The 21,870-nt window shown below is 40.4% G+C and overlaps 2 protein-coding genes across 2 annotated transcripts; one reads left to right on the plus strand and one right to left on the minus strand.

Moving 5' to 3' along the window:
* Nucleotides 1-6,953: 6,953 nt before the first annotated feature.
* On the plus strand, nucleotides 6,954-17,427 carry mpp3b (membrane protein, palmitoylated 3b (MAGUK p55 subfamily member 3)). Its single transcript, XM_035664251.1, has 18 exons — nucleotides 6,954-7,109; nucleotides 7,772-7,890; nucleotides 8,347-8,424; nucleotides 8,631-8,711; nucleotides 9,106-9,243; nucleotides 10,051-10,132; nucleotides 10,558-10,643; nucleotides 10,745-10,819; nucleotides 11,674-11,870; nucleotides 11,980-12,044; nucleotides 12,603-12,620; nucleotides 12,894-12,935; nucleotides 14,636-14,794; nucleotides 14,957-15,037; nucleotides 15,406-15,499; nucleotides 15,662-15,770; nucleotides 16,461-16,580; nucleotides 16,738-17,427. The coding sequence occupies exons 1-18, from the start codon at nucleotides 7,073-7,075 to the stop codon at nucleotides 16,915-16,917; spliced, it is 1,761 nt and encodes a 586-aa protein (XP_035520144.1). The 5' UTR covers nucleotides 6,954-7,072; the 3' UTR covers nucleotides 16,918-17,427.
* Nucleotides 17,428-17,504: 77 nt separating this feature from the next.
* psmc5 (proteasome 26S subunit, ATPase 5) lies at nucleotides 17,505-21,352 on the minus strand. Its single transcript, XM_035664263.1, has 12 exons — nucleotides 21,278-21,352; nucleotides 20,391-20,462; nucleotides 20,219-20,288; nucleotides 20,021-20,118; nucleotides 19,877-19,933; nucleotides 19,480-19,710; nucleotides 18,775-18,901; nucleotides 18,491-18,681; nucleotides 18,211-18,309; nucleotides 18,015-18,125; nucleotides 17,835-17,921; nucleotides 17,505-17,681 (listed from the first exon to the last, which is right to left on the minus strand). The coding sequence occupies exons 1-12, from the start codon at nucleotides 21,299-21,301 to the stop codon at nucleotides 17,628-17,630; spliced, it is 1,221 nt and encodes a 406-aa protein (XP_035520156.1). The 5' UTR covers nucleotides 21,302-21,352; the 3' UTR covers nucleotides 17,505-17,627.
* Nucleotides 21,353-21,870: the final 518 nt, after the last annotated feature.

The raw sequence follows: 21,870 nt of genomic DNA on the forward strand, positions 1-21,870 counted from the left end.
AGAGAGAGAGAGAGAAAGAGGCATAAGGTTAAGCTCTCTAAACACAATCAGTGTAATAAAGTGCTACGCTGACGTGACTGTAGATCGTGTTGGTGTGGGATGAATAATTCTTTGTTCCAATCAAGTTTTGTGAAGATAAAGACAAAGAAGGCTGAGAGAACTACGAAGTTAAACCAGCGAAAAAACTCATCCTCAAAGAATAAAAGGGACAATGAGGAGAATTTTACCGTCAGTAATAACCTCAAAGCTCCATTTGATACGCGCATGAAGAAGAGGTGCGGATATGAAATCTTGTCATAATCCCAGCACACTCGTATGAGCACCAGCAGCGGGGCGGGGGGGGGGACATGAGTGGAAACGTGAAATTATATTAAAAACCAAGAACAAAACAATAAAGAACACACAGCTGACAGGTTTACTATGGTGCCATGGAGACCCTGCCAGGCTATAGCATGAGCTACGTCCCAATACTGGTGAGCGTCTACGAGTTGTAGCAGTAAACAAGATCAAATGATTACCTCAAGGTCAGACAGTTTTCAATATGATGTGTTAAACTCTTTTTTTATTAGAATTTAAACAGACACTCAGTTTTTATTGAAGTCTCCTTGAGCAACTCCCTCAACCCATACGTTAGTGAGACGAGTCAAGGTGATTTAAAACTAAAACGTGCCAATTGGAGACAACGAATGATGAATTATTCATTATTAAATACAATCTGTATGCAAATGTTGCAAAGGGCAGACTCTTAAGATAATGAATACACCTGACTACCAAGTAAAATGAAGTCAATTGACCAAGTCTTGTGCTTTGAGTTAAAGTCTGGATTAAAGGTTTGAACCTTTCTCACAGAAAGTACCAGACTGTCTCTTTATAACTAAATTGTGCATCACAGGAAATAATACATTGTGATCAGATGTATTATAACAATAATCTAGATTATTGACACTTAACAACTACTAAAGGAAGTTTCAATCAAAAGTCAATCACAAGTTCCCAAAGCCCAAGATGGCGTCTTCCAGTTAACAGCTTTGTGAGGCACAGGAAGGTTACGAGATAAATGCTAACGTCAACGTGCTAACGTGGTCACATTGACAGTGCTACCATGCTGATGTGCAGGAGGTTTACTATGTACAATGCTCCATTACACTTTTCTGTGTTTCTGTGTTGTTTTTTTCTGAGTACAATGGATTGCAGCATAACTTCCTGGATTAACATCTGTATTTTACATCTGTATTTTAACCCAAGCTGTGGTAAACATAACCAAATAGTTTTGGTGCCTACAAATAACCAAATAACTGCGACTGTTTGCGAGGGTGTGTCATGTGCTACTTTCTACCCACAGATAGATATTTGTTTTAGTGTCATCATGCTAACATTTGCTCGTCAGCACCAAACACAAAGTGAGCTCTGAACGTATGTAGTCATAAACCAAAGTACTGGGAAATGATGAAAAGTCAGAGGGTTGTCAAAATTAGGATGATTCTCCTGAGGGAGACTGAACCAAATGTCGTGGCATTCCATATTATATTCGCAGACATATTTCAGTCTGACACTGCGGTCCCTAGAGCCGTGGCTAAAACCGCCAAAGGGATTCAGATTTTAATGATATAAGATGGAGAAAAACTGCAAATCCTCAGAGTGGAAAAAAAGAAACATACATGTAATTGAATAAAATCCTTAAAAAGTTATTATAAATGAGTCATAATGCGTTATTCGAATAACAGTTTTAGTCCTCTTTTCCATTTGCGGCTTCTTGCTAAAAACATCCATTTCCTATCGGTCTGTATTAGAAAAGGTAACTAAATGCTTTTCAGTACAGCCTCCGCTACATCCTCGCTGCTATTCAGTTTCTCTTCTAATCTACCAGCCCTTTCTAATCTGCTTCATTGTATTCATTGAAATCCTCAGTGATGCACACATCCGCGAGCACTGCTGCCTTAAATCAAGGAGGCTAGATAATACCACCATATGGTCGGCGGGAACCTTAAGTATTTAGACGATAGACTCAGTTGAGTGAGAGGAAAAAAAACAAAACAGAAAGATGTCTGCTTTAAGCTCTTCTCAGCCTCTTGTAATTAGAGAGAGAGAGAGAGAGAGAGACGGATGGAGGGAGGAAGAGACGGAGAGGAAGAAGGTCAGGAACGTGGGCCAAGTGTATAGGGAGGAGGGTTGAATGGAAGCAGGGAAGCGCAGACGAGGAGTGTTAGCCATGTTGTCAGAACCAAGTTTTTCTTAATGGAGTGTAGTTGAGTGATGGCCAGAGAGCAAGAACTAAATAAACTTCCATTTAAAGACAGGGAAAATGCAGTTTTGTTTGTTTTTTAATCCAAACATTTAAAGATAAATCACCTCTATTTGGACATAATAAAAGTTAGAGGACACTTCTTCCCTAGAAAGTCAGCAATTGGTAATTACAGTAGAAAAAAATGATCAACATTTTCAGGCTGGCATAGATGAAAACATTGTAATGGCTTCATTTTATGCCTTTATAGGCAGATTATTGTATCCCCCAAAAACATAAAGCCTGGTGTTCTTTTAGCTTTCTAGACCATTTTAACTTGTTTATTTGAGAAAATTAACTTTGTATTGACTACACTTCATAGCTTAAATGAATTAAATGTATCTCTGTTTTGATAGGTGTCTATCTTTATTAATAAATAATTATAATATATAATTTCACAATTAAATAACAGTTATATAAAGGTTGCACAACCTCCAAACCTCAGTCCAGTACAGTTAAAAGCTGAGATGGCAGTTACTGCTACTGCTAGTTACTGTTAGTATTAGCATTTTTTGTTTTTTTGTTCAGTATAAGGACAATATAGAACAACGGCAAAAAGTTATTTCTTTCTAAAATGAACTGTTTGTTTGATGTAATGGCCGCAGTCTCAGACCCTGGGTACTCCTTTGTTGCCAACCTGTTGGGCCACCATTTTTCGCGGATATCCAGCTGCCGATGTGCGCTGTATCCTACTGACAGAGAAGTAAAGCATTAAACAAAGATGAATAAATATTACCACCTCGGTTTGTGTGAGCTGACACTGCACAGGCCTGCCAGAGTGTCTGTATGTCTCGCCTGATAATGTGCAGGATAGATTTTTTAAAAGTGCCACTTTGTCAATGCTCCGCTGAGTGAGTGAATGAAGGGACCGACACGCTGATGGTGGAGCAGCATTAGACTGAATCAATCTGCGAGTATTATTATTGATGCCAAAGGGTCACTCACAGGGAGAGGTTAAAGGTCAGGTCATCCTCCAGCAAAAATATGTGATAAAAGTTCAAATATTCTATCCTTCCTTTGGCTGGGGGGCCTCCTACAGCCCACTCAAGGACCCCTTGCTGGCCCCCAGACCCCCGTTTGAAAGCCACTGAATTAGACTACTGTATGTTTCTTAGCTGGGAGCAATACCTTAGGAGGTCACAAAGTTGCCATGCCAACCATAAAGCCACACACATTTATTTGAATTGATTAAACAATGTCTTAATTAGTGAGCTTTAGAGGTGCTGGTAGGTGGTTTTTGTTCCTTTTGGACAGAGCCAGTCCAGCTGTTTCCAGTAGTTTTGCTAGGCTAAGTGTCTGCTGGCTCTAGCTCCATATCTGACTTCATATTTTTCTGTACACACATGTGATATCGTTCGTCTCACTACTCTCAGCGAGAAAGCCCATACGCATAACTGTCGAGCTATTCCCGGTAATAGAATATGATAAATGCTGAATGAAGAGATGCAGATAAATTATTTATGGTGTGTTCATCCTCCAGTAAGTTTTATAGAAAGCAATTTTATTCTCACGTTTGTAATGATACCATCAACATCCATGTGCTGCTAATGGACAACACCAGCAACACGGAACAGACAGATAGTCAATTATAACGTGTAATAGCTCCTTTCTGAGCACCTTTTTAAAAAGCTTGTTTTTCATCTCCACTCAGCGGCCTATGGGACAATTGAATGCATTACATTTTAAACCTGGCTTCAACCTGCGCTTTATGAACACTTGTCACCAGCTAAATGAAGGGCTGTTTGTGCTGTGGCTGTTTATTATAATTGCCACTTTGGCATGATGCCACCCTGCCTTCAATCACTTTTTAGTTTTGTTTTTTTTCCAAACTAGAAATTTCCTTGGCAGCTGGTCAGTTTTTTACCAGCCCTAAAATGTGACCATGAAGTGACAGAAAATGATGAAGAATTTACAGAAGACAATTGTAAATCACAGTTTTGACAAAATTGGCAAGAAGACAATAAAAAGTGGTGATTTCTTTTATTAAACTCTAAGATACCGAACTAGAAATTCTCCTGTTGCATTCATTGTATTATGATTTCTGTAAATATAATCAGCAATAACACGAAATTCATGAGGCTGATAGATGTCTCCATTCATCTGTCATAACAATAAATAAATTTGATGAGGGCTGACGGCTCGCCACATTGCTAACAGGCTGATCAGGTGCTCCTGGCTGTTGTACTGTGGATGTCAAGCAAGCGTGTGTTTGTGGTAATTGTGGATGTCTAACAATGAGCCAGAAAACACTGCAGGATTGTTTTTCTAATTTCCATTTCAAAGGAAATATTGCTTCCAGAGTGAAAAACACAGACTTTTACTTTCAGTTCTGGCTTCACACAGATTTTTTTGTCTGTGCCTCTTGTGGCATCCAGTCAAATGTCGTAATTCATTTGTTTGTGTCTCTAACTACTTCATATCTGTCTTTTTATTTGTATTTTATCCTGTTCAGTAGAGTACCCTAAAAAAAGTGAGGTGGAGAGAGATTACTGTTGTGTCATGCCTGGTTGTTCAGATTACAAATTAAACACATCATTATAGTATTTGCCTATTAATACAGATTTAGATAGATGCAACAAGTGGCTGCAGTGAATTCTGGTCCGAAAACATAGGCTTTACGATACGGAAATGTGATGATTACCTCTAGGAGAGTTGGCTAAGAAGCTTTCTTCTGTCAAGCTTATATTTTTTATATCATGTGGTAATAAGAAAAAACTTCACTAAAGCAGAAAATGTAGCCTAAAAATCCAATGTACACTGTTTTGATTCCCCAATGCTGGTTTCAGTTGGATTAGATTTAACGGTGGATTGTATTCATCTTTTAATCAAGTTCTGCTCTGTGTATGGAGATAAGGTCAGTGCCATTTTGCTGGTTTTGATGGATGTGATGGGATAACTGCCCTCACGAATGCAGCATGCAGGTTTCAATAGTCAAGGGATATGTAGTGTAGGTTGAAGACTGAGCATACTCAAAAACAGCATGTTCACCTGGTATCTTACTACAGCGACCCTCCCACAGATGTGTCTGTTGGTGCTCAAAGCCTCCCACCTACACAGCCAGCAGTTCCAGGAGCAGTGAGAAGGTGAGAGCAGGTACACAGCAGGGGAATCGTACACTGCAGGGACTGTTAATTAAGAATGTGCTTCTCAGGCAGCGATCGAACCGAGGCTGGGACGGCTGAGGAGGAAAATGTACATCCTCCCTTTAATCTAAAAGATATAGTAGCACAACATTAGCTATGTTTTTTTATTGGTACATTTTTTGTCCAACAAAATGGTTTCCTCTTGGGAAATGATCATCTGCTGGACTCTCGATAATTGGTGATTATTATTATTGATTGATTGATTGATCCTTTTTTTTTTCTAACCGGGTTCCCAGAGCCTAGTACTGGTTACTGGTTTTGTCTGACCAACAGCCTAAAACTCAAAGATATTTAATGTTACAGTATTAATGATAATAAAGACAGTGAAAGTGAAAACCAGAGAATGTTTGGCATTATTGCTTGATAAACTGACTTAAACATTCTGTAAATGCTAATCTATAAATATAAATAGTCAACCAACCAGTCAACTTGATCTGGCTTATCATAAAATATAATATAATATAATATCTTACAGTGACGTACATTTCCCTCCTTGAATATTAATCAAAATCAGTGGAGTCAGTGGATTATTTGGACTAATCTCAGCTCTGTTTGCACTTTGATCACCAACAGAGATGGCTTGTAATTACTGACGTCACACAAATGAAAATATAAACAACATTTCTCCACTGTTGGTTAATGATCGGGTTGTAAGAAATCTGTTGTTTGGAGATTCGATTGGAAACCTAATGGGGGGAAAGAGCCTTAAATAAAATATAATTATAATGAAAATCTCATAGTGATGCCAGATTGAAGCTCCATACTTCACTGCACAAAGTAGTGAAGTGAATAATGTGACACAACTCAAATATGATCTAACCTGCTGTATGGTTACTGCGGCAACAAACAAGGTGAAGGATCCTATTGGACAAAAGTGATCGGTGTCACCTGACCTCACTTTCCTCTAGTTTGACAGTCACACAGTTTGAAATGAAATGAATGCTTTATGCCTCAGTAATGAGAGCAGCTATTAATTCTGTTGAAACTCCAGCACAGTAATGGGTTGATTTATCACTGTCAAAGCACGGCTGGCCGGTTGCTCTTTTAAAAATGTATTTACATTGGAAGTAATTTTTAAATGAGAAATTATATGCTCTACTAAGTGAGCTCCAGGGTACTGAAACTAATTTGGGCTCTCTATTAGCATCACAGAGGTGAGATTTTTGCTTTTATAGTCAATGTTTGCAACAACAACCATTAACTCTTTGTTGTGTTTTGTGTCTCAAATTTAATCCTGTAAGTAAAAAGAATCATACTCTTGTTTTTTCAAGCTTGTGCGGTTTTCAATTAAAGCAGCAACAAAGAACTTAATTTTTGGCAATTTCTGGCGGCACCTGTGGATGAAAGCAGTAGTGTGTTTTCACCGCCTCATTTCAGTGATTTTTAAAGGAAATCTGACCGAATTTGACCAGACATTAAGAATAACCGTAGACATAGAAATAACTAATCACATCCAGGAGAAGGAGAGAGCATGTAAAATACAGCTCAATGAGTCACAATGTGGTTGGTTTTTTTTTATTCCCAGCTGTGTCGTGATTTTCCACCTCGGCCATTCGTGAGGAACAGAAGGACAGAAGAGAACTCACTGGCTTTGTTTCCCTCCCTCCCTGCTCTCCCTCCCCCCTCTGCACCCTCCTGCCTCCTCTGAATGATTGAAGCCATGCCCATCCTGTCTGCAAATACAGGTACAGCCAAACATATGCTTAAGCTACTTGTTCATTCTCTCAGACGCTTTATAAGCTTATAAATACTGCAAATGCTAATATATCAAGCAGACATTACAGGAGCTTATTGTACATGACATTGGTACCATAAAAAGAAGCTTAGAGAAGCCTTTCTGTTACAATGTGTTTACATGAGACTTCACTTGGAAGCTTGGGATTCATGCCAGTCTCATTTGGATATACCCAAACAGTAAACTGACATCAAACAACTTCAATAAATTATATTTAGTTTCACTGATATCTGGGGAGGAAGAGGGGCAGTTAAGAAATAAGTTACAAGTTTACAAAGGAAGATATTGGAGAAATAAACTAAGCCATATAGTTTCTACTGTAAAGAGGACTTGGATCTGAATATCAACATTTGTTATTTCCTTGATTTAGAAAAAAAAATCAATGATGTCTAACAAAACAGATCTAAGATTCCAGATTTAAGTGTATTCGGTTATTATTATGATCCATAAACAACACAATACATCCAATGTGTTCAAATAGACTTTGTAATGACACAGTGCTTTTATTTTCTCACTGTAATGATTAATCCTTTCTAATCATAGAAAAGATTCTATTTTCAGTATTAACATCGGCCAAATGCGTGTTTAAATGTGTTTTTTTGTGATTCCTAGGCCTGCATGAGACTCTGGCCCTGCTTACCTCTCAGCTGCACCCTGATGCCAACCATAAAGAGGACCTGGTCTTCCTCAGAGATGTCTTCAGTGAGAAGAGCCTTGGTTACCTCATGAAGGTACAGCAGCCATGTCTGAGTAAAAGTGACTACTTGAGATTGTGATCTTTGGCCCGAATGCGGCCTTCAAATCATGTTTGACAGTTGCATACTGTCTTTCTTTACTTTGAAGGTCCAGTGTGTAATGTAAATGTAAATCCTACACATCCTTTTAAAAACAATTCTATGAAGAGTGCAGGAATCCAATCAGGTTGAACAACCTGCAGTACTGCATACAGAAACAGTTTAGCCTCATCTGAAATGTTTGTCTAGTATCTCCCAGATTAGTTTTTCTGATAAACCTGTACCTGAATGCAACAATGTTCTCAGACTACCAGAACTTGCATACAGCATTATACAGGTCTCTCTAGATATATAATGGTAGAAACAGCTGATTCTTGTAAACATGTCCTGTAAAGAAAACACTCTGTGTGTCTGTGCATATCTGTGTATCTTTTCATGTATTGTGCGTCCCAGATCCATGACAAACTGAGGCAGTATGAGAAACACAGTCCGACTCCAGTTCTGCACAGCGCCTCCTGTCTGGCAGAGGATGTAGGTGCAATCTTCTCCTCAACGTTTCAAAGCCAAACTAAAGCTGAACATTAAATACCATTAATTAAAAGAATATAATTAAAAACCAAGTGAAAGTAAACATTTATTGTAATCCAGCGAAGGAAATTTTCTAAAGTAAATTTATTTTACGAGGAGATTGGGCACAACATTTGGAAATATTTGATTTTTCTGATTTAAATCGTCAGCTGGCAGAAGAGCTTCAGAATGGAGCTCTGGAGGACGATGAGAGGGAGCTGCTTCTCCTGCTGAGCACTCCTCACTTCAAGGTACACACACACACACACTTACTCACACACATTTTGTGTCTTTTGTCTTATAAATGCTTGACTCTTGTCTCTTTCCCCTCATTCCTTCTGATGTCTGATCTCTTTAATGTCGTTGCTTCTCAGAGGAAAATCAGAGCAGCTCAGGGTGAAAGCACTAAGTTGATCATCTGTTACATAACACCAGCGTCAGAACTGTCTGTACCCCTTCGCCTGTCCCCTAGACACAGACAAGACTGCCTAATTACTCTTATCAAGTGATTATTTTCAATTTATTGGCTTTCTGGGGAGCGGAAAGGATGACAGCTGTGAAAGCAGAATGCACATTTGTGTTCTTAATGTTGTCGTTGTCATTCAGGCTCTTAAATCGTACCTGTCTGTGTGTTGTTTCCTAAAGGCAGTGCTGTCAGCCCATGACACAGTAGCCCAGAAGAACTTTGACCCGGTGCTGCCGCCACTGCCGGAGGATCTGGACGATGACCTGGAGGAAGAGTCTGTCAAGATTGTCCGCCTGGTGAAGAACAAAGAGCCCCTGGTGAGGCAAAATAAGAGCTCTCCCCTCCCCTCAACAGCTGCTATTCTTGTGCCCTCAAGTGAGGCTTCAAGACTCCATTTACTTTAATGGAGTAGATTTGAGGCTTTAGAGAGCTCCGGGGTGTGAATGTGTGTCTCTGTGTGATGCTATAAAAAATCCATTCTGAAGGAAATCCTTCAAGCAAAGGACAAAAAATAGATTTGGTGTTAACTTGTCAGAAACACCTGCTGCAGTGACACCAGTTCTGCACAAATTACAGAGCTAAATATCTTCTATTATAAACACAGCCCAGTTTGTTCCAAAGGTGATATGAGCTTTGGCAGTTTAATTAAGTACTGTTTTTCTTTTTTGACTTGCTATCACAGTCTCACACACAAGTGCGTTTGATTTGTTCCTTTTCACATGTGGGAGTGCTCATCTGTCCGAGTTGATATTGTACAACCCACATAATATGTGTAATGGCTAAACGTTAAGAAGTAGTTAGACATTTTGGGAAATGTACTTTTATCTTGCCAAGAGTTGGATAAAACGATCAATACCACACTGTCTGTACTCTAAAGCTGAAGCTGCAGTACACAGATGGTTCACTTAGCTTATCCTCCTCAAAGGATGCGATTGGTCATCAAGTATCAATATCTCCAGTCACACAGAGTTTTGGCATTTGCTCTAACAGGTCATTGATCTTTGATTCGAGCAAAAGCCAAAAACCTGCACATGAGAAGCAGCTCTTTACCACAGGACTGTATCAGCTGAGTGAACTGAAGATTAGATGTGTTTGGAAATTTGTTGTTGCGTCTGTTCCATCAGGGAGCGACCATCCGGAGAGATGAAGCAACGGGAGCCGTAATCGTGGCCAGAATCATGAGGGGAGGAGCAGCTGACCGCAGTGGTGAGACTAAGCAGTGTTCAGTATATCGGTTGTGTTCTTTTTTCCTCTTAGATAGGATAGGATAGGAACTTCCCACCCAACAGGACTTTCTTATCTCTACTGATACACAGACCGAGAAGAGAGGAGATTACGTTGTGTAACCCCATGAACTGTCAACAGAGATCAAATCCTTGAGATTAGTGCCACGAGATTGCATATTTTGAGATTACAAACAAGGGTTTCTCCTGGCTGTTGCCATGGAGATGTTATCGACTTCATGCCAGCGGAAAATTCTCTTTCTGTTCATATCTGAGCTTGAAACACTAAAAATACTCCTGGTGGTACTGCACATGCTGGGATTTTCCTTTGCTTTATTTTGCTTGGATAGTAGGCTTGTTTTCACTAGACTTGTTTTGTGGGTGTGTTGTTATTGTTTGTGTTTCCAGGTCTGGTGCATGTTGGGGATGAGCTTCGAGAGGTCAATGGAAACCTGATCACCCACAAAAGGCCAGATGAAATTAGTCAGATACTGGTAAATGAAAAAAAGCATCATACTAGTACAGATACTGTATAATTATTCACTGAATATGACTGTGGATGCAGTGGATGATGATGCTGCTCTGATGTTTTCAGTCCCAGTCACAAGGCTCCATCACTCTGAAAATTATTCCAGCTGTTGCAGAAGAAGACAAACTGAAGGAAAGCAGGGTGAGGACTCATTTATCTGAAACCTAAATGTATAATTGAATTGAATTAATATATAATTAATCCAGAAAGAGTAAACAGAGGATTTCTCCTGCCACAAAAATTTAATGTCTAATTTATTAATAATTAAATTTCCAAATAAAAACTTTGTTCTTATTAAAGACTTGCACACACTCTCATTGGTAATCTCATTAGGAACAGAAGATGTCTTGTTAAATGTATTAAAAGATGCAACATTTGGGGAAATTAAACCTTTATTTGTTTTCTTGGTGAAAGTTGGATCAGAAGATCGATACCACTCTCATATCCGGCCATTAAATATAAAGCTAGAGCTAGCTTAGCATTGCATAAAGACTGAAAACAGCGAGAAACGGCTAGCCTGGTTTTGTCTCAAGGTAACATAATCCACCTACCTCTTAGGGCCGGGTTATGCTCGATCAGGTCACATCTTCAGACAGTCTCCACCAGAAGACATCCATACTGTTGCATTTGGTTGTTCATATGAAAAGTGACAGAAATGGTGTCAAGAATGAAAAGAGAGAGAGAGAGAGAGAGAGAGAGGTGGTTGGAAAGGTGTGATGGAAGGGGGTTTTCGAAGCTCCTCGACCGTCTGAGAAGGATTTCTTAAGAAGTATACTTATACCAGCCTTAAGTTCACTTACTGGCATGTTTGTTTAATCAGTACAAAAGACCTGTTTTCCCCTGTTTCCAGTCTTTATGCTAAGCTAAGTGGCTGTAGCTTTACATTTAATGGTAAGATATTATCACCTAACGCTCTGCAAGAAAGCAAATATTATCATATTTCCCAAAGTCAACTATTGTTATCATTGCTAACATCATATTCCTGCTCCCTGTAGGTCTACCTTCGGGCTTTATTTGACTACACGCCCTATGAGGACAAGGCCACGCCATGCCAAGAGGCGGGACTTCCTTTCAAGAGGGGGGACATTCTTCAGGTTGTCAGCCAGGAGGACTCTACTTGGTGGCAGGCTAAGAGGGTGGGCGACTGTAACCTGCGCGCTGCCCTCGTCCCCTCTACACAGTTCCAGGAGAGGTACTTGACATCAACTCTGCTGTCAAAGAAATAACTCAGTTTAAAGCCACTATGTGTAGGGTTTGAAGATGTCTGTGCAGATCAACTCTGTTGTTTTTGTGCTTCACAGGCGCCTGAGATACAGGATGAAAATGCGTTCTTTTCCTGCCCCTATGTCCCCCAAAGCTCCTACATGTAAGCCTATTTCACTTCTGCAATCAAAAACAACTCTCGTAACTCCCGTAACCTACAGTGCAACCATAAATGTACAAGACGCTTAGATCTACAGCTGCAGCTTGTATTGGCTAAATCTAATCTTACCAAGGAGACACATAAAGAGAGATTATGAAATGAGAACAGAGGATCTGAGGGTAATCTCTAAAAAAAAAAAAAATGTAATCCATCGTTTCATTTCCTAATCCAATTTAAAGGTAGAATGAAACTAAGCAACGGGTGGTGGTTTTCTTCTGTCTGTCGTAAAAACCTCCTCTAAGCTTATAAAAAGATGCAGAAATCCTGCAGTATGATTGTGTGTGTGAAGGTGTTGCCCTTTGATCTGAATGTCTGAGTACTGTGAATCGGGTAAAAGCTGTTTTATAGACTCTCTTTAATAAATCTGTACACACGACAAGAGATGTAGATAAAGTCAGTGAAGGATTTCTAAGTACAGATTGACTACAGTACAGCAGTTACTAATATTCTGCCACTCTTTATAGTGATACTTTGTGTTATCCTTTGCATTGCGAACCTCAGATGATCGTGCTGAGAGAGGTACGTGGACATACCCTCATGTTAGAAAATCATCCCTGCATCAACTCCATGTTATAATAGTCAGAATTTCTAAATGAAATTCTATCAGCACCCCCCAAAACCTAAAAAAACACAGTTTATTTTTGTTTCCTATAATTTACCCTTTTTTTTACCTTTTTACAGTTGCCTTAATATCCTCAAAATCTTAGTAATGTACTTACTGCATTTGACCTCAACATCAACCTCTCCTGCCTCCTTTTACCCTGTCTTCTCTTCCTGCATGTCGTCCTACAGAAGACTGTGACAGTGAGGGTGCTCTAAATGGAAAGGACATAGGTGAGGAGGCATGCTCAAAGAGTTAATCACTGCAACATAACATCTTTTTGCTCAATGTGTGCTAATCCATCCCTCTTTTTTTAAAAGCTGTTCTTCAGGTGTTACAGTGGATTGCTATGTCCTGCTTTGGTTGTTAATGAACGGTCGCGACAGGTGTACGCTTGTAAATCTGCATTCACTAGTTTATTCTTTGAACTCAGTGCCAGATGTAACACCTCACCTCGGCACTCTGAAATACAAAAAAATAATAACTGAAGAGATTTGTTTGTTCCACCACACCTGACGTGGTCTACGGGCTCAGTTAGCAAACTTGTCAGTTTGTTCATAAGGCTTCCTGGCTGCTTTTAATGGCTTTATGTGACCTCTGTTACTGTGGGTTTGTTGTGCCTGAAAACATTACTCCAGCTGTTTTGACCTGGACCTTATTTTCACATCTTATTCCATCAGGCAGATTGACTTACTAAAATCTTATACACAGACACACACTTACACACAAGTCAAGAATTAACATAAGAATGACTCATTACACAGTATGTGGTATAGCACTGACAATCATATGGCTTTAGTGATGGCAATGTCAGCCCACCTTTGGAATATATGTCAACAACAACATTCATGGTCACCTGAGAATGCAGCCTAATGACTTTCCCTTTAGCGCTACAATGAACCATATTTGTGGTTTTGAGTGAAATGTCTTGACAACTATTGGATGGATTACCATCTAATTTGGTGCACACATTCAAATTCCTGTCAGGATTAATTGTAATGACTTCGGTGATCCGTAATGACTTCGGTGATCCCTTAACTTTTCCTTTAGTGCACGGATCTCAAACTTCCAGCCCTCGATCCCCCTCCATCTGGCCCGAAAACATAATGTCAAAAATGTAATATAATGCGGCCGCCGGATTATATTTTCTGGTTGTTTTATATCAATTTAAACTACCCCTTAAAGTGGCCCTCCTATGAGGTAACAATAACTGCAGTGGCTCCACACCAATTTGAGTGTGACCACTACTGCAAAACAATTGATCAGTGATTAAATTGATCAGTTTGATGGACAATCGTGAAAACTGTTAAGGTTAAAAATAGCTGGACTGGTCACAGATTTTTCTGTATTAAACACATCAGCAGTGAGTGGCAGTGTATTGTGGGTGTATCTTCATGCCCTTGCCATGTACAAAAAAAGCTCAGCTCTTTGTGTGTGGATTTGTGACAGGCTTTTTGTGCCGTAATCTTCAGCTCACATATCTCATTGTGCTCCACAAAAGGCCTCTCCTCACGCTACATGCTAAAGGTGCTTTTGTTCGTGTTTGGTGAAGAGGTAGACACAGCATGCATGGCTTCACAGCTTCTTATTCTATTGATGAGATTTAAGCTGGCTGAATAAATGGTCTAATCTGAGCTTTAGTTTCTCCCAAGAGTAAGGCAGCCCCTGCCTTCTGTGGCCATGCTTTCTCATGGGATTTTTACTCAGGTACTCTCACTTATTTCTAATGGTGTTGTTCAGCGTGTCTGTGTTGTGTGATGTATGGCACAGGATTTGAATTTTAATCAGGGAGATATACAGATTTGCAGTTCAGCTCTTTTATTAAGCTTGTAACTTGCATTTCTCAATGTCAAGGTTTCAAAGTGGCGGTGTGCTCATTAAGAGGGTTTCAGTACGTGGGTCTCATCTTACCTTTGCTCGTCTTTGACCACAGTTGGCCTGCGCAGAAGTTTCCGCCTCCGGAAAGATCGACAGGGTTCACCAGGAGAACCTCAAACTCCAGATGCCAATCACACAGAGTTCCTGATTTATGAAGAAGTAACACAATATCTGCCCCGCCCTGGAGAAAGGCCTCGTCTCATAGTCCTGATAGGTAAGAACATTGAAGGAATTACAGTATTTTATGATGATCAGCTGTGCTGAGATATACATTTATTTCTCATTGAGTCTGGTCCTGTAATGTGTTATTTCTGAGATATGGTTTCCTCCTCTTGTATAACTGTCTATTCAGTAATTTATTCCTATGTGGTCGCAGGTTCCCTGGGAGCTCGAATCACTGAGCTCAAACAGAAGGTGATCGCTGAAAACCCTCGACGTTATGGTTTGGCCGTGCCTCGTAAGTCTTTATGCTTTATAAATATTTACTCTTTTTAACCCTCATACTCAGTTAAATTAATTTATATATCATCAAATTGGCTGGAATTTTATTACACAGAAAAGATCATTTCAGACCTGAGGTAAATGTTTGCATCAGACTACCAGTTCGATTTAAAAAAGGCTTCATATCTCAATGAGCACATTTATGTTCTGCTTTCATTTCCAATGCATGGGTGTTATATCATGACTCATACATTAATTATGCATGTGTTTTGCAACCTTATTATAAAGTCCCCCCCTCCTACAACAACATACTAACAGTCAGTAATTATCTTTTTTTTCCCACACTGTCTCCCTGCTGGCTGTATTTGAACATGCGGCCTGAAGACACCACTCGAGCCAGGAAGTCTCACGAGAGAGAAGGAGTGGAGTACCACTTCATCAGTAAAGCTGCTTTTGAGGCCGACATCCAGAATGGAAAGTGAGTATTGGACAGTGAATACTTTCTCACTGAATCTTGATTCTTAATCAACAAACGGTTTACTTTTTATTTCAGAAGAATGCAGACTCTGAACAAGAAACTGATTTGCTACGGCCTTTGTTTGTACTTTGAATAATTAATGACGGCGCTGTATTTCTGCAGGTTTATTGAATATGGGGAGTATAAAGATAATCTGTATGGCACCAGCTTGGAGTCCATTCACAGAATTTTGGATCAAAACAAGGCCTGTCTGGTGGATGTGCAACCAGAGGTTAGTATCGAAACTGACATGCAGCACTGCCAACCAAACACATTTCTGATTGCAATACCTTGCAAGTACTTAACATTTTGCTTGAACAGACATGGGGTCAGACACAAGAATTTTTCAATTGATTCCTCCCTCATTTTATGGATCTATCTTCCAACGTAAATAAATCAATTAGGATAATCACAAATCTGTCTGTCAAATAAGTAAAATAAGCTCATTTTATCAGCCACAAAAAAGTCCCTGACAGTTCATGCAGAATGCGGCAGAGTGGATTTTAACTAGTGCAGAACAGAAGTCGTATATTCCAAGATTTAGCGTCACTAATCTGACAGTTAAATTAGAGTTGTTAAGATTTTACTTGTCACATTTTAAGCATGACTAAGTATGGATTCAGTCTTCAGTGCAGAGAATTTAGTTCACTGTGAACTGAAGGGTGCTTTCACACTCAAGTACCTCAAGTTGGGATTGGCTTTTATGTGTCTTATGTTGAGGTTATTTAATGTTTATGTATTGACATTTAAAGACTCAAATTATTAGAATTTGTAAACTGTTTTGACATGGCATTAAGGATTTTCCATGAAGAATATTGTCATTGATTGACAGTGCAAAGAGAAGACTTAATGTCTACTGTACAATCTAAACGTGGTAAAGTCCCTTTAGAGGTAACATATTGAGTGTTTCTCCCACATTCAGGTGCTGAAGACTCTACGTACCGCTGAGTTCAAACCATATGTCATCTTTGTAAGGCCTCGCATCTATGATACTCCAAGGAAACCACTTGGCTCCTCTTCCTCACTCAGCTTGGGGATCACGGTGAGTCACATGAAAACACTGCCCACATAAAACTTGAATACCCTGACAAACGGGACCGCTTCATTATAAAGTGACTAAATGCAGCCTCTCCACAAATTATTGTTTTTTCCACGTGTGCTGCCCTGAATCAACATCTCTCCTTCCCTGCGCTGACTAGGAGGAGGACCTAGAGGAAATGAAACATTCAGCTGAGCGCATCGACGAGTGCTACGGCCATTGGGTGGACTACGTGTTGGTGAAGGAGGACCCAGCCAGTGCCTTAGCTGAGCTCCAGGTTGTACTGGAGAGGGTGCAGACTGAGCCTCAGTGGGTGCCTGTGTGCTGGGTGAGGAGCTAGCCTGCTTAACTGAGCTCAACTGGTTCAAGTTGGATCAGTGGACCACCGTGTGCGTGTGTTTGGAAGACAGACAAACTGTGGGAAGCCTCTGGAGGTTCTGAGTGATCCAGTGTTTACTGCCATGCTAACCGTTCCACAAATACAAGTTTGTGATAGTTGGCTGAGTGAAGTCAGAATCAAAACATCTGCAATGACTGAGCTGCTTTTTCATCAGTGTGAACATCAAGCAAGCTTTTCTGTGTTAGATTCTTCAGTGTAAAATGACATACTGTATATCTAAGCTGTACAATGGCAGTAGAACAGCTCTAACAGGCATGTAGTACATGCATGTGGGACAAAGTTCCTAAAGCAAGCCGTAGTCAAAGATCCGCACTCCGTACGATCAATTATGTTTGTGTACTGTAGTAGCAGCTACAATGTGAAGTGCCATATCGAGCATTTACAAAACTTGTATCGTAAAGCGAAAGAATAAATCTGCAGCTCGTGCTGGAGACTGTACATGTTACTGTTCATCTGTCTGATGTTAATGAGAAACAGTTGGTGGAAGATAATGAACTGATGAGAAATAAAACTCATGAGCCATCCAGTATTATTTGGGGAAACCATTTACTTTAGAATGAGTTATGTAACAATTATAAACCAAACCATAAACAAAAAGAAAGAAAATATACATATGTGTTTGCATTGTGTGCAAGAATACACAAGGCCTTTTACTTCCACAGCTTCTTGATCGACATGTTCTTCTCGCTGTCTTTCTGCATCACCTGGTGAGGAGAACAGGAACAGTCTTAATATGCAGCTACTGGCAGAAACATCTGTTATACAAGCATGGGAATAAAATATACATAGGTAGCTACAGGGCCAGTAGAGTGAAAAAACAACAAGGATACACAGTACAAGCGATTGGTTACACAAACCTTTGCCACAGCCATCTCAAAGTCCTCCTGGTTGACGTGAACTCTCCTTTCTCTCAGAGCGTACATCCCTGCCTCTGTGCAAACACCCTAAAAATACACACAAGACAATTAAATAAAAAGACCAGCTGTGTTCTCCCTTTATTTACCACCCGACTGCTACCACTGCAGGCCAATTCTCACCTTAACCTCAGCCCCAGAGGCTCCAGGCATCAGCTCTGCAATCTTCCTCAGATTAATGCCACGTGTCAGGTTCATCTTCCTCGAGTGGATCTTCAGGATGTCCAGACGGGCCTATTGGTGCAGAATTAAGATATGCTCAAACACAAAAAACCCAACAGCACGTATATATGTTTGTATATATTGTGCAAGTGAATACCTCTTCATTTGGAGGAGGAAACTCAATCTTCCTGTCAATCCTGCCTGGCCTGAGCAGAGCCGAGTCCAGGATGTCAATACGGTTGGTGGCCATAATGACCTGAGAGAGAAAGAAGAGAGAGAAAGTGAATTTTATTCAGATTAAAACAAATTGACATCGTTATTAGAGAGGTAAGATAATGATGATGTATAAATAAACTGCTAACGCTTCCATACTGTGCACTGTGAACAGCTAAATGGTCAATAGTGTGTGTGTGTGTGTGTGTGTGTGTGTGTGATACCTTGATGTTCTTGGTGGCCTCGAAGCCGTCCAGCTGATTGAGCAGCTCCAGCATTGTCCTCTGCACCTCGCTGTCACCGCCTGAGCCGCCCTCCAGGCGAGACGACCCGATGGAGTCGATCTCGTCCATGAAGATGATAGAGGGAGCGTGTTCTCTAGCCATGACGAAGAGCTCACGCACCATACGGGCACCTGGCGCAACAGAGGGAGCAATCAAGATTACACAATCAGATAGGATAGGAAATGAATGTGGTTACAGTGTTAAGGAGAGACAGAGGAGCTCACCCTCTCCAATGAACTTCTGGACCAGCTCAGAGCCAGACACCCTGATGAAGGTACAGTCTGTGTGGTGGGCCACAGCTCTGGCTAACAGGGTCTTCCCTGTACCTGGGGGACCGTACAGCAGCACACCCTGCACACATTCAAAGCAGAAATCAGAACAATCTGTACACTGACTGACAACATGTGACTAGAGCTGCAGCAGTTAGTTGACTGTCAGAAAATGAATCCACAACAATTAGATAATTATTGTTTATCACTTTTCAAGCCACAATGACAACTTAGTTGCTGCTTTTACAGACCAACCGATAATACAAATAATTGTCAATATAACAATATCACTGTTGTCAAGTAAGATCTTTTTTTTTTTTATCTCCAAGAAACCTAAATAAGTCTTTTTCTGACTGGATGACATTGCAGTTTGGACATTGTCTGAAGAGTTTTCGCACACCTGCAATCTCTACACTAATCTAACTAAATAAAAATGAATATAACAAGTCACATACAACGCAACAATATACAAAGTGGCTAGAGACACTCCTTTATCTGAGAGGCCACATAAGTGCCCCAGTGATGCCACCATATCTGCCTGTGTCTGTCAGCTTCAGCAGCACCCTTCTGTATTTGAACCTGAGGACTCACTCCTTTAAGAGTCGGTGTGAAAAGAAGTACAGCTCTTGTACACTATTAGCTCTCTTGTCAATCACCTACCTTGGGTTGTGCAATGCCTAAAGCCTCAAACAGCTCTGGGTGCTTGACCGGCAGCTCAATCACTTCTTTGATCTCCTTGATCTGCTTATCCAGGCCACCAATCATTTCATAGGTGGAGTCCGGCACCTTCTCCACCATCATGAGGGATACCAGAGGGTCCACCTTGTTGGGCAGGATCTTGTGCAGAGTGTAGCTGTCGTTACGCAGGGCCACGCGGCAATTTGGAGTCACCTGGTGGAGAAGAGACAAAAGGAAGAATACTTCAAGTGTCATGAAATCTTCCTTTATCTCAGTGACTGGTTGCACAGGGGAGCAAAAGTGTTCTGGTTTTGTTATTGTAATGGGGGGAAAAGTGCTCTGACTTGCAACCATGACTAAGATGAACTATAATACTAACATCATTGATGTCAATGTTCTTGTCCACATCCACGACAAATTTTCCCTCCGGGTGCACCTGAAAAAGTTGAGGAGACATGTCAATTTAAACTTTCAACTAGTAATGAAAACACAGTGTGCTACAAAGTTCAAGTACACAGCATACCTTGACCAGCACTTTCTTTTTGTCCATGACCCTGACCACTTCTCCTACGTAGGACCCCTGCTCCTGTAGTAACTGCAGCTCCTCGCGAAGGAGACGCACTGAGGGGGGAAAAAGTATAATTGAATTTTCTTCTGTACAGCTTTATATGAAATAAGACTTTAAAACACACTGGTGTTGCAGTAATGAAGAACAGTGTACCTTTGGCATTGAGCTCATTCCTCTGTGCCTGCAGACGTCTGAGATTCTGGCTCTTGTCGTTCACCGTCAGCTGTTGGGAAAAGAGCGGCTTTTAGGGTTGACAGCCAAGCGCAAGTTGTGCAATCCGAGTCAAATTACTAGCCGAAAGCTTGCAGGTGTGTTATTTTCTTACCTGTAACTCTTCTATCTTAGACAGGTAGTACTGCCGGAGACCTGAGCCACCTTTACTCTCCCCCATCTCCATCTGTCAAAGAAGGAACAGCATCAATCTTTCCACTGCCATCTTCAAACTCTTTGTAAAACTACAGTAAAACACTGGAGATATCCATTTACAATGATATAAAACAGCAGAAATGCTCACATTTGAGAAACTACAACCGTATTATAGTTTGGGTTTTTACTAGATAAATCAACTTTAACAACTCTTTTTGATACACTTTCTGTTGGTCGACTTTGTACCTAAGTTAAAGCATTTTCAAAATAATGCCAAGTCACACTATGCACACAAAACTAATAAGCACCGAGTGTTTTAAGTGAACAAAACACCGTTATAAGAAATAGTTTTTATAACAAAAACCAACAATAAAGGGGGCCGAAAGCTAACCTAACGTTACTTGTCTCTCCATAATTGTAGCTCCATGCTAACGTGAGTTTAACTATCACTAACGTAGGAAAGCTATCAGCTAACGTCACCTCGACCCGCCAGAGCTAGGATGACGGTTCATTTGATTACCCTGCAATTAGCAGTAACTTTAAAGCTGTATCTTCTAAACCTAAAGAAAGACTCCGACATACCGCTACCAGTCAGTCCGAGCAGCTAGCTGTGAGTAGTGACAGTGAGCCTTAGCTCAGTTAGCTTAGCTACAATGAGACAGCAAACCGGCAGCAGACTATTAGTTATTGTTCTGAATCCGGCGACATTTCACCGTTTACAGCGCAGTCGCACAACAATGCGACCTCACTGGTTTCAACGAACGGCTCAACTCGAAGCGTAACAGTGAGGTTTCTTTCATAATATAGCAATAAAACCGACAAAACGGCAGAAAAAAATACACCTACATGATCGATACCGTCCACCTCCATGTTGGAATTTTCTGCATCCGCTTGAGGACAGGCGTATTTCCGGAACAGTTCTTCTTCTGGTTATTTTTTTCATGAAATAAATGCGCACATCGCCACCTGCAGTCCCCTTTTTTTTTTTTAAAAGTACACATTACTTAAGTCCCAACCGTTTAACGTGTTGTTTTGGCTTTTAAAATCACTTTGTTGCTGTTATCATAACGCCTAGAGACGCCTTTCAGTTTCAAAGTTTAGTAACTTATACAAACACATGGGCCATTTATCTGCAGTTTGTTATCAGTCACCTTACAAACGGAGACTCGGGTAATATGTGAAGAGGATGTGTTTGGGTTGGCCGTTATTTGAGGAGTGGTAAATACCGTAAAGGACAGGTAAGACCGGCCATACCTGTTGAAACCTCTCTGAGGCACCTGAGCTGTCCGACTAGCCCTGACATGCACACTCACAGTCAGACCCCAACTTTTATCAGACAGGCTGTAGAAGGTATGAATGGAAGTCTACAACATTAATAATAACATAGCATAACATAATAATATAAAGTAATATGTTCTAGATTATCAAAAATACAGGAA

Source organism: Morone saxatilis, unplaced genomic scaffold (assembly GCF_004916995.1).
Source record: "Morone saxatilis isolate NCDOM2014 unplaced genomic scaffold, NCSU_SB_2.0 Contig1, whole genome shotgun sequence".
Taxonomy (NCBI): Eukaryota; Metazoa; Chordata; class Actinopteri; family Moronidae; genus Morone; species Morone saxatilis.

Bases quoted from the DNA above. Each gene is read 5' to 3' on its own strand.
- mpp3b (XM_035664251.1), top strand. From the start codon at position 7,073: ATGATTGAAGCCATGCCCATCCTGTCTGCAAATACAG. The intron at 7,110-7,771 runs GTACAGCCAAAC...TGTGATTCCTAG, and splicing joins CATCCTGTCTGCAAATACAG to GCCTGCATGAGACTCTGGCC. The intron at 15,038-15,405 runs GTAAGTCTTTAT...TGCGGCCTGAAG, and splicing joins TTATGGTTTGGCCGTGCCTC to ACACCACTCGAGCCAGGAAG.
- psmc5 (XM_035664263.1), bottom strand. From the start codon at position 21,301: ATGGAGGTGGACGGTATCGATCAT. The intron at 19,711-19,876 runs GTTAGTATTATA...CTTCTCCACCAG, and splicing joins AGAACATTGACATCAATGAT to GTGACTCCAAATTGCCGCGT. The intron at 18,126-18,210 runs GTATTCACTTGC...CTGCACCAATAG, and splicing joins TTCCTCCTCCAAATGAAGAG to GCCCGTCTGGACATCCTGAA.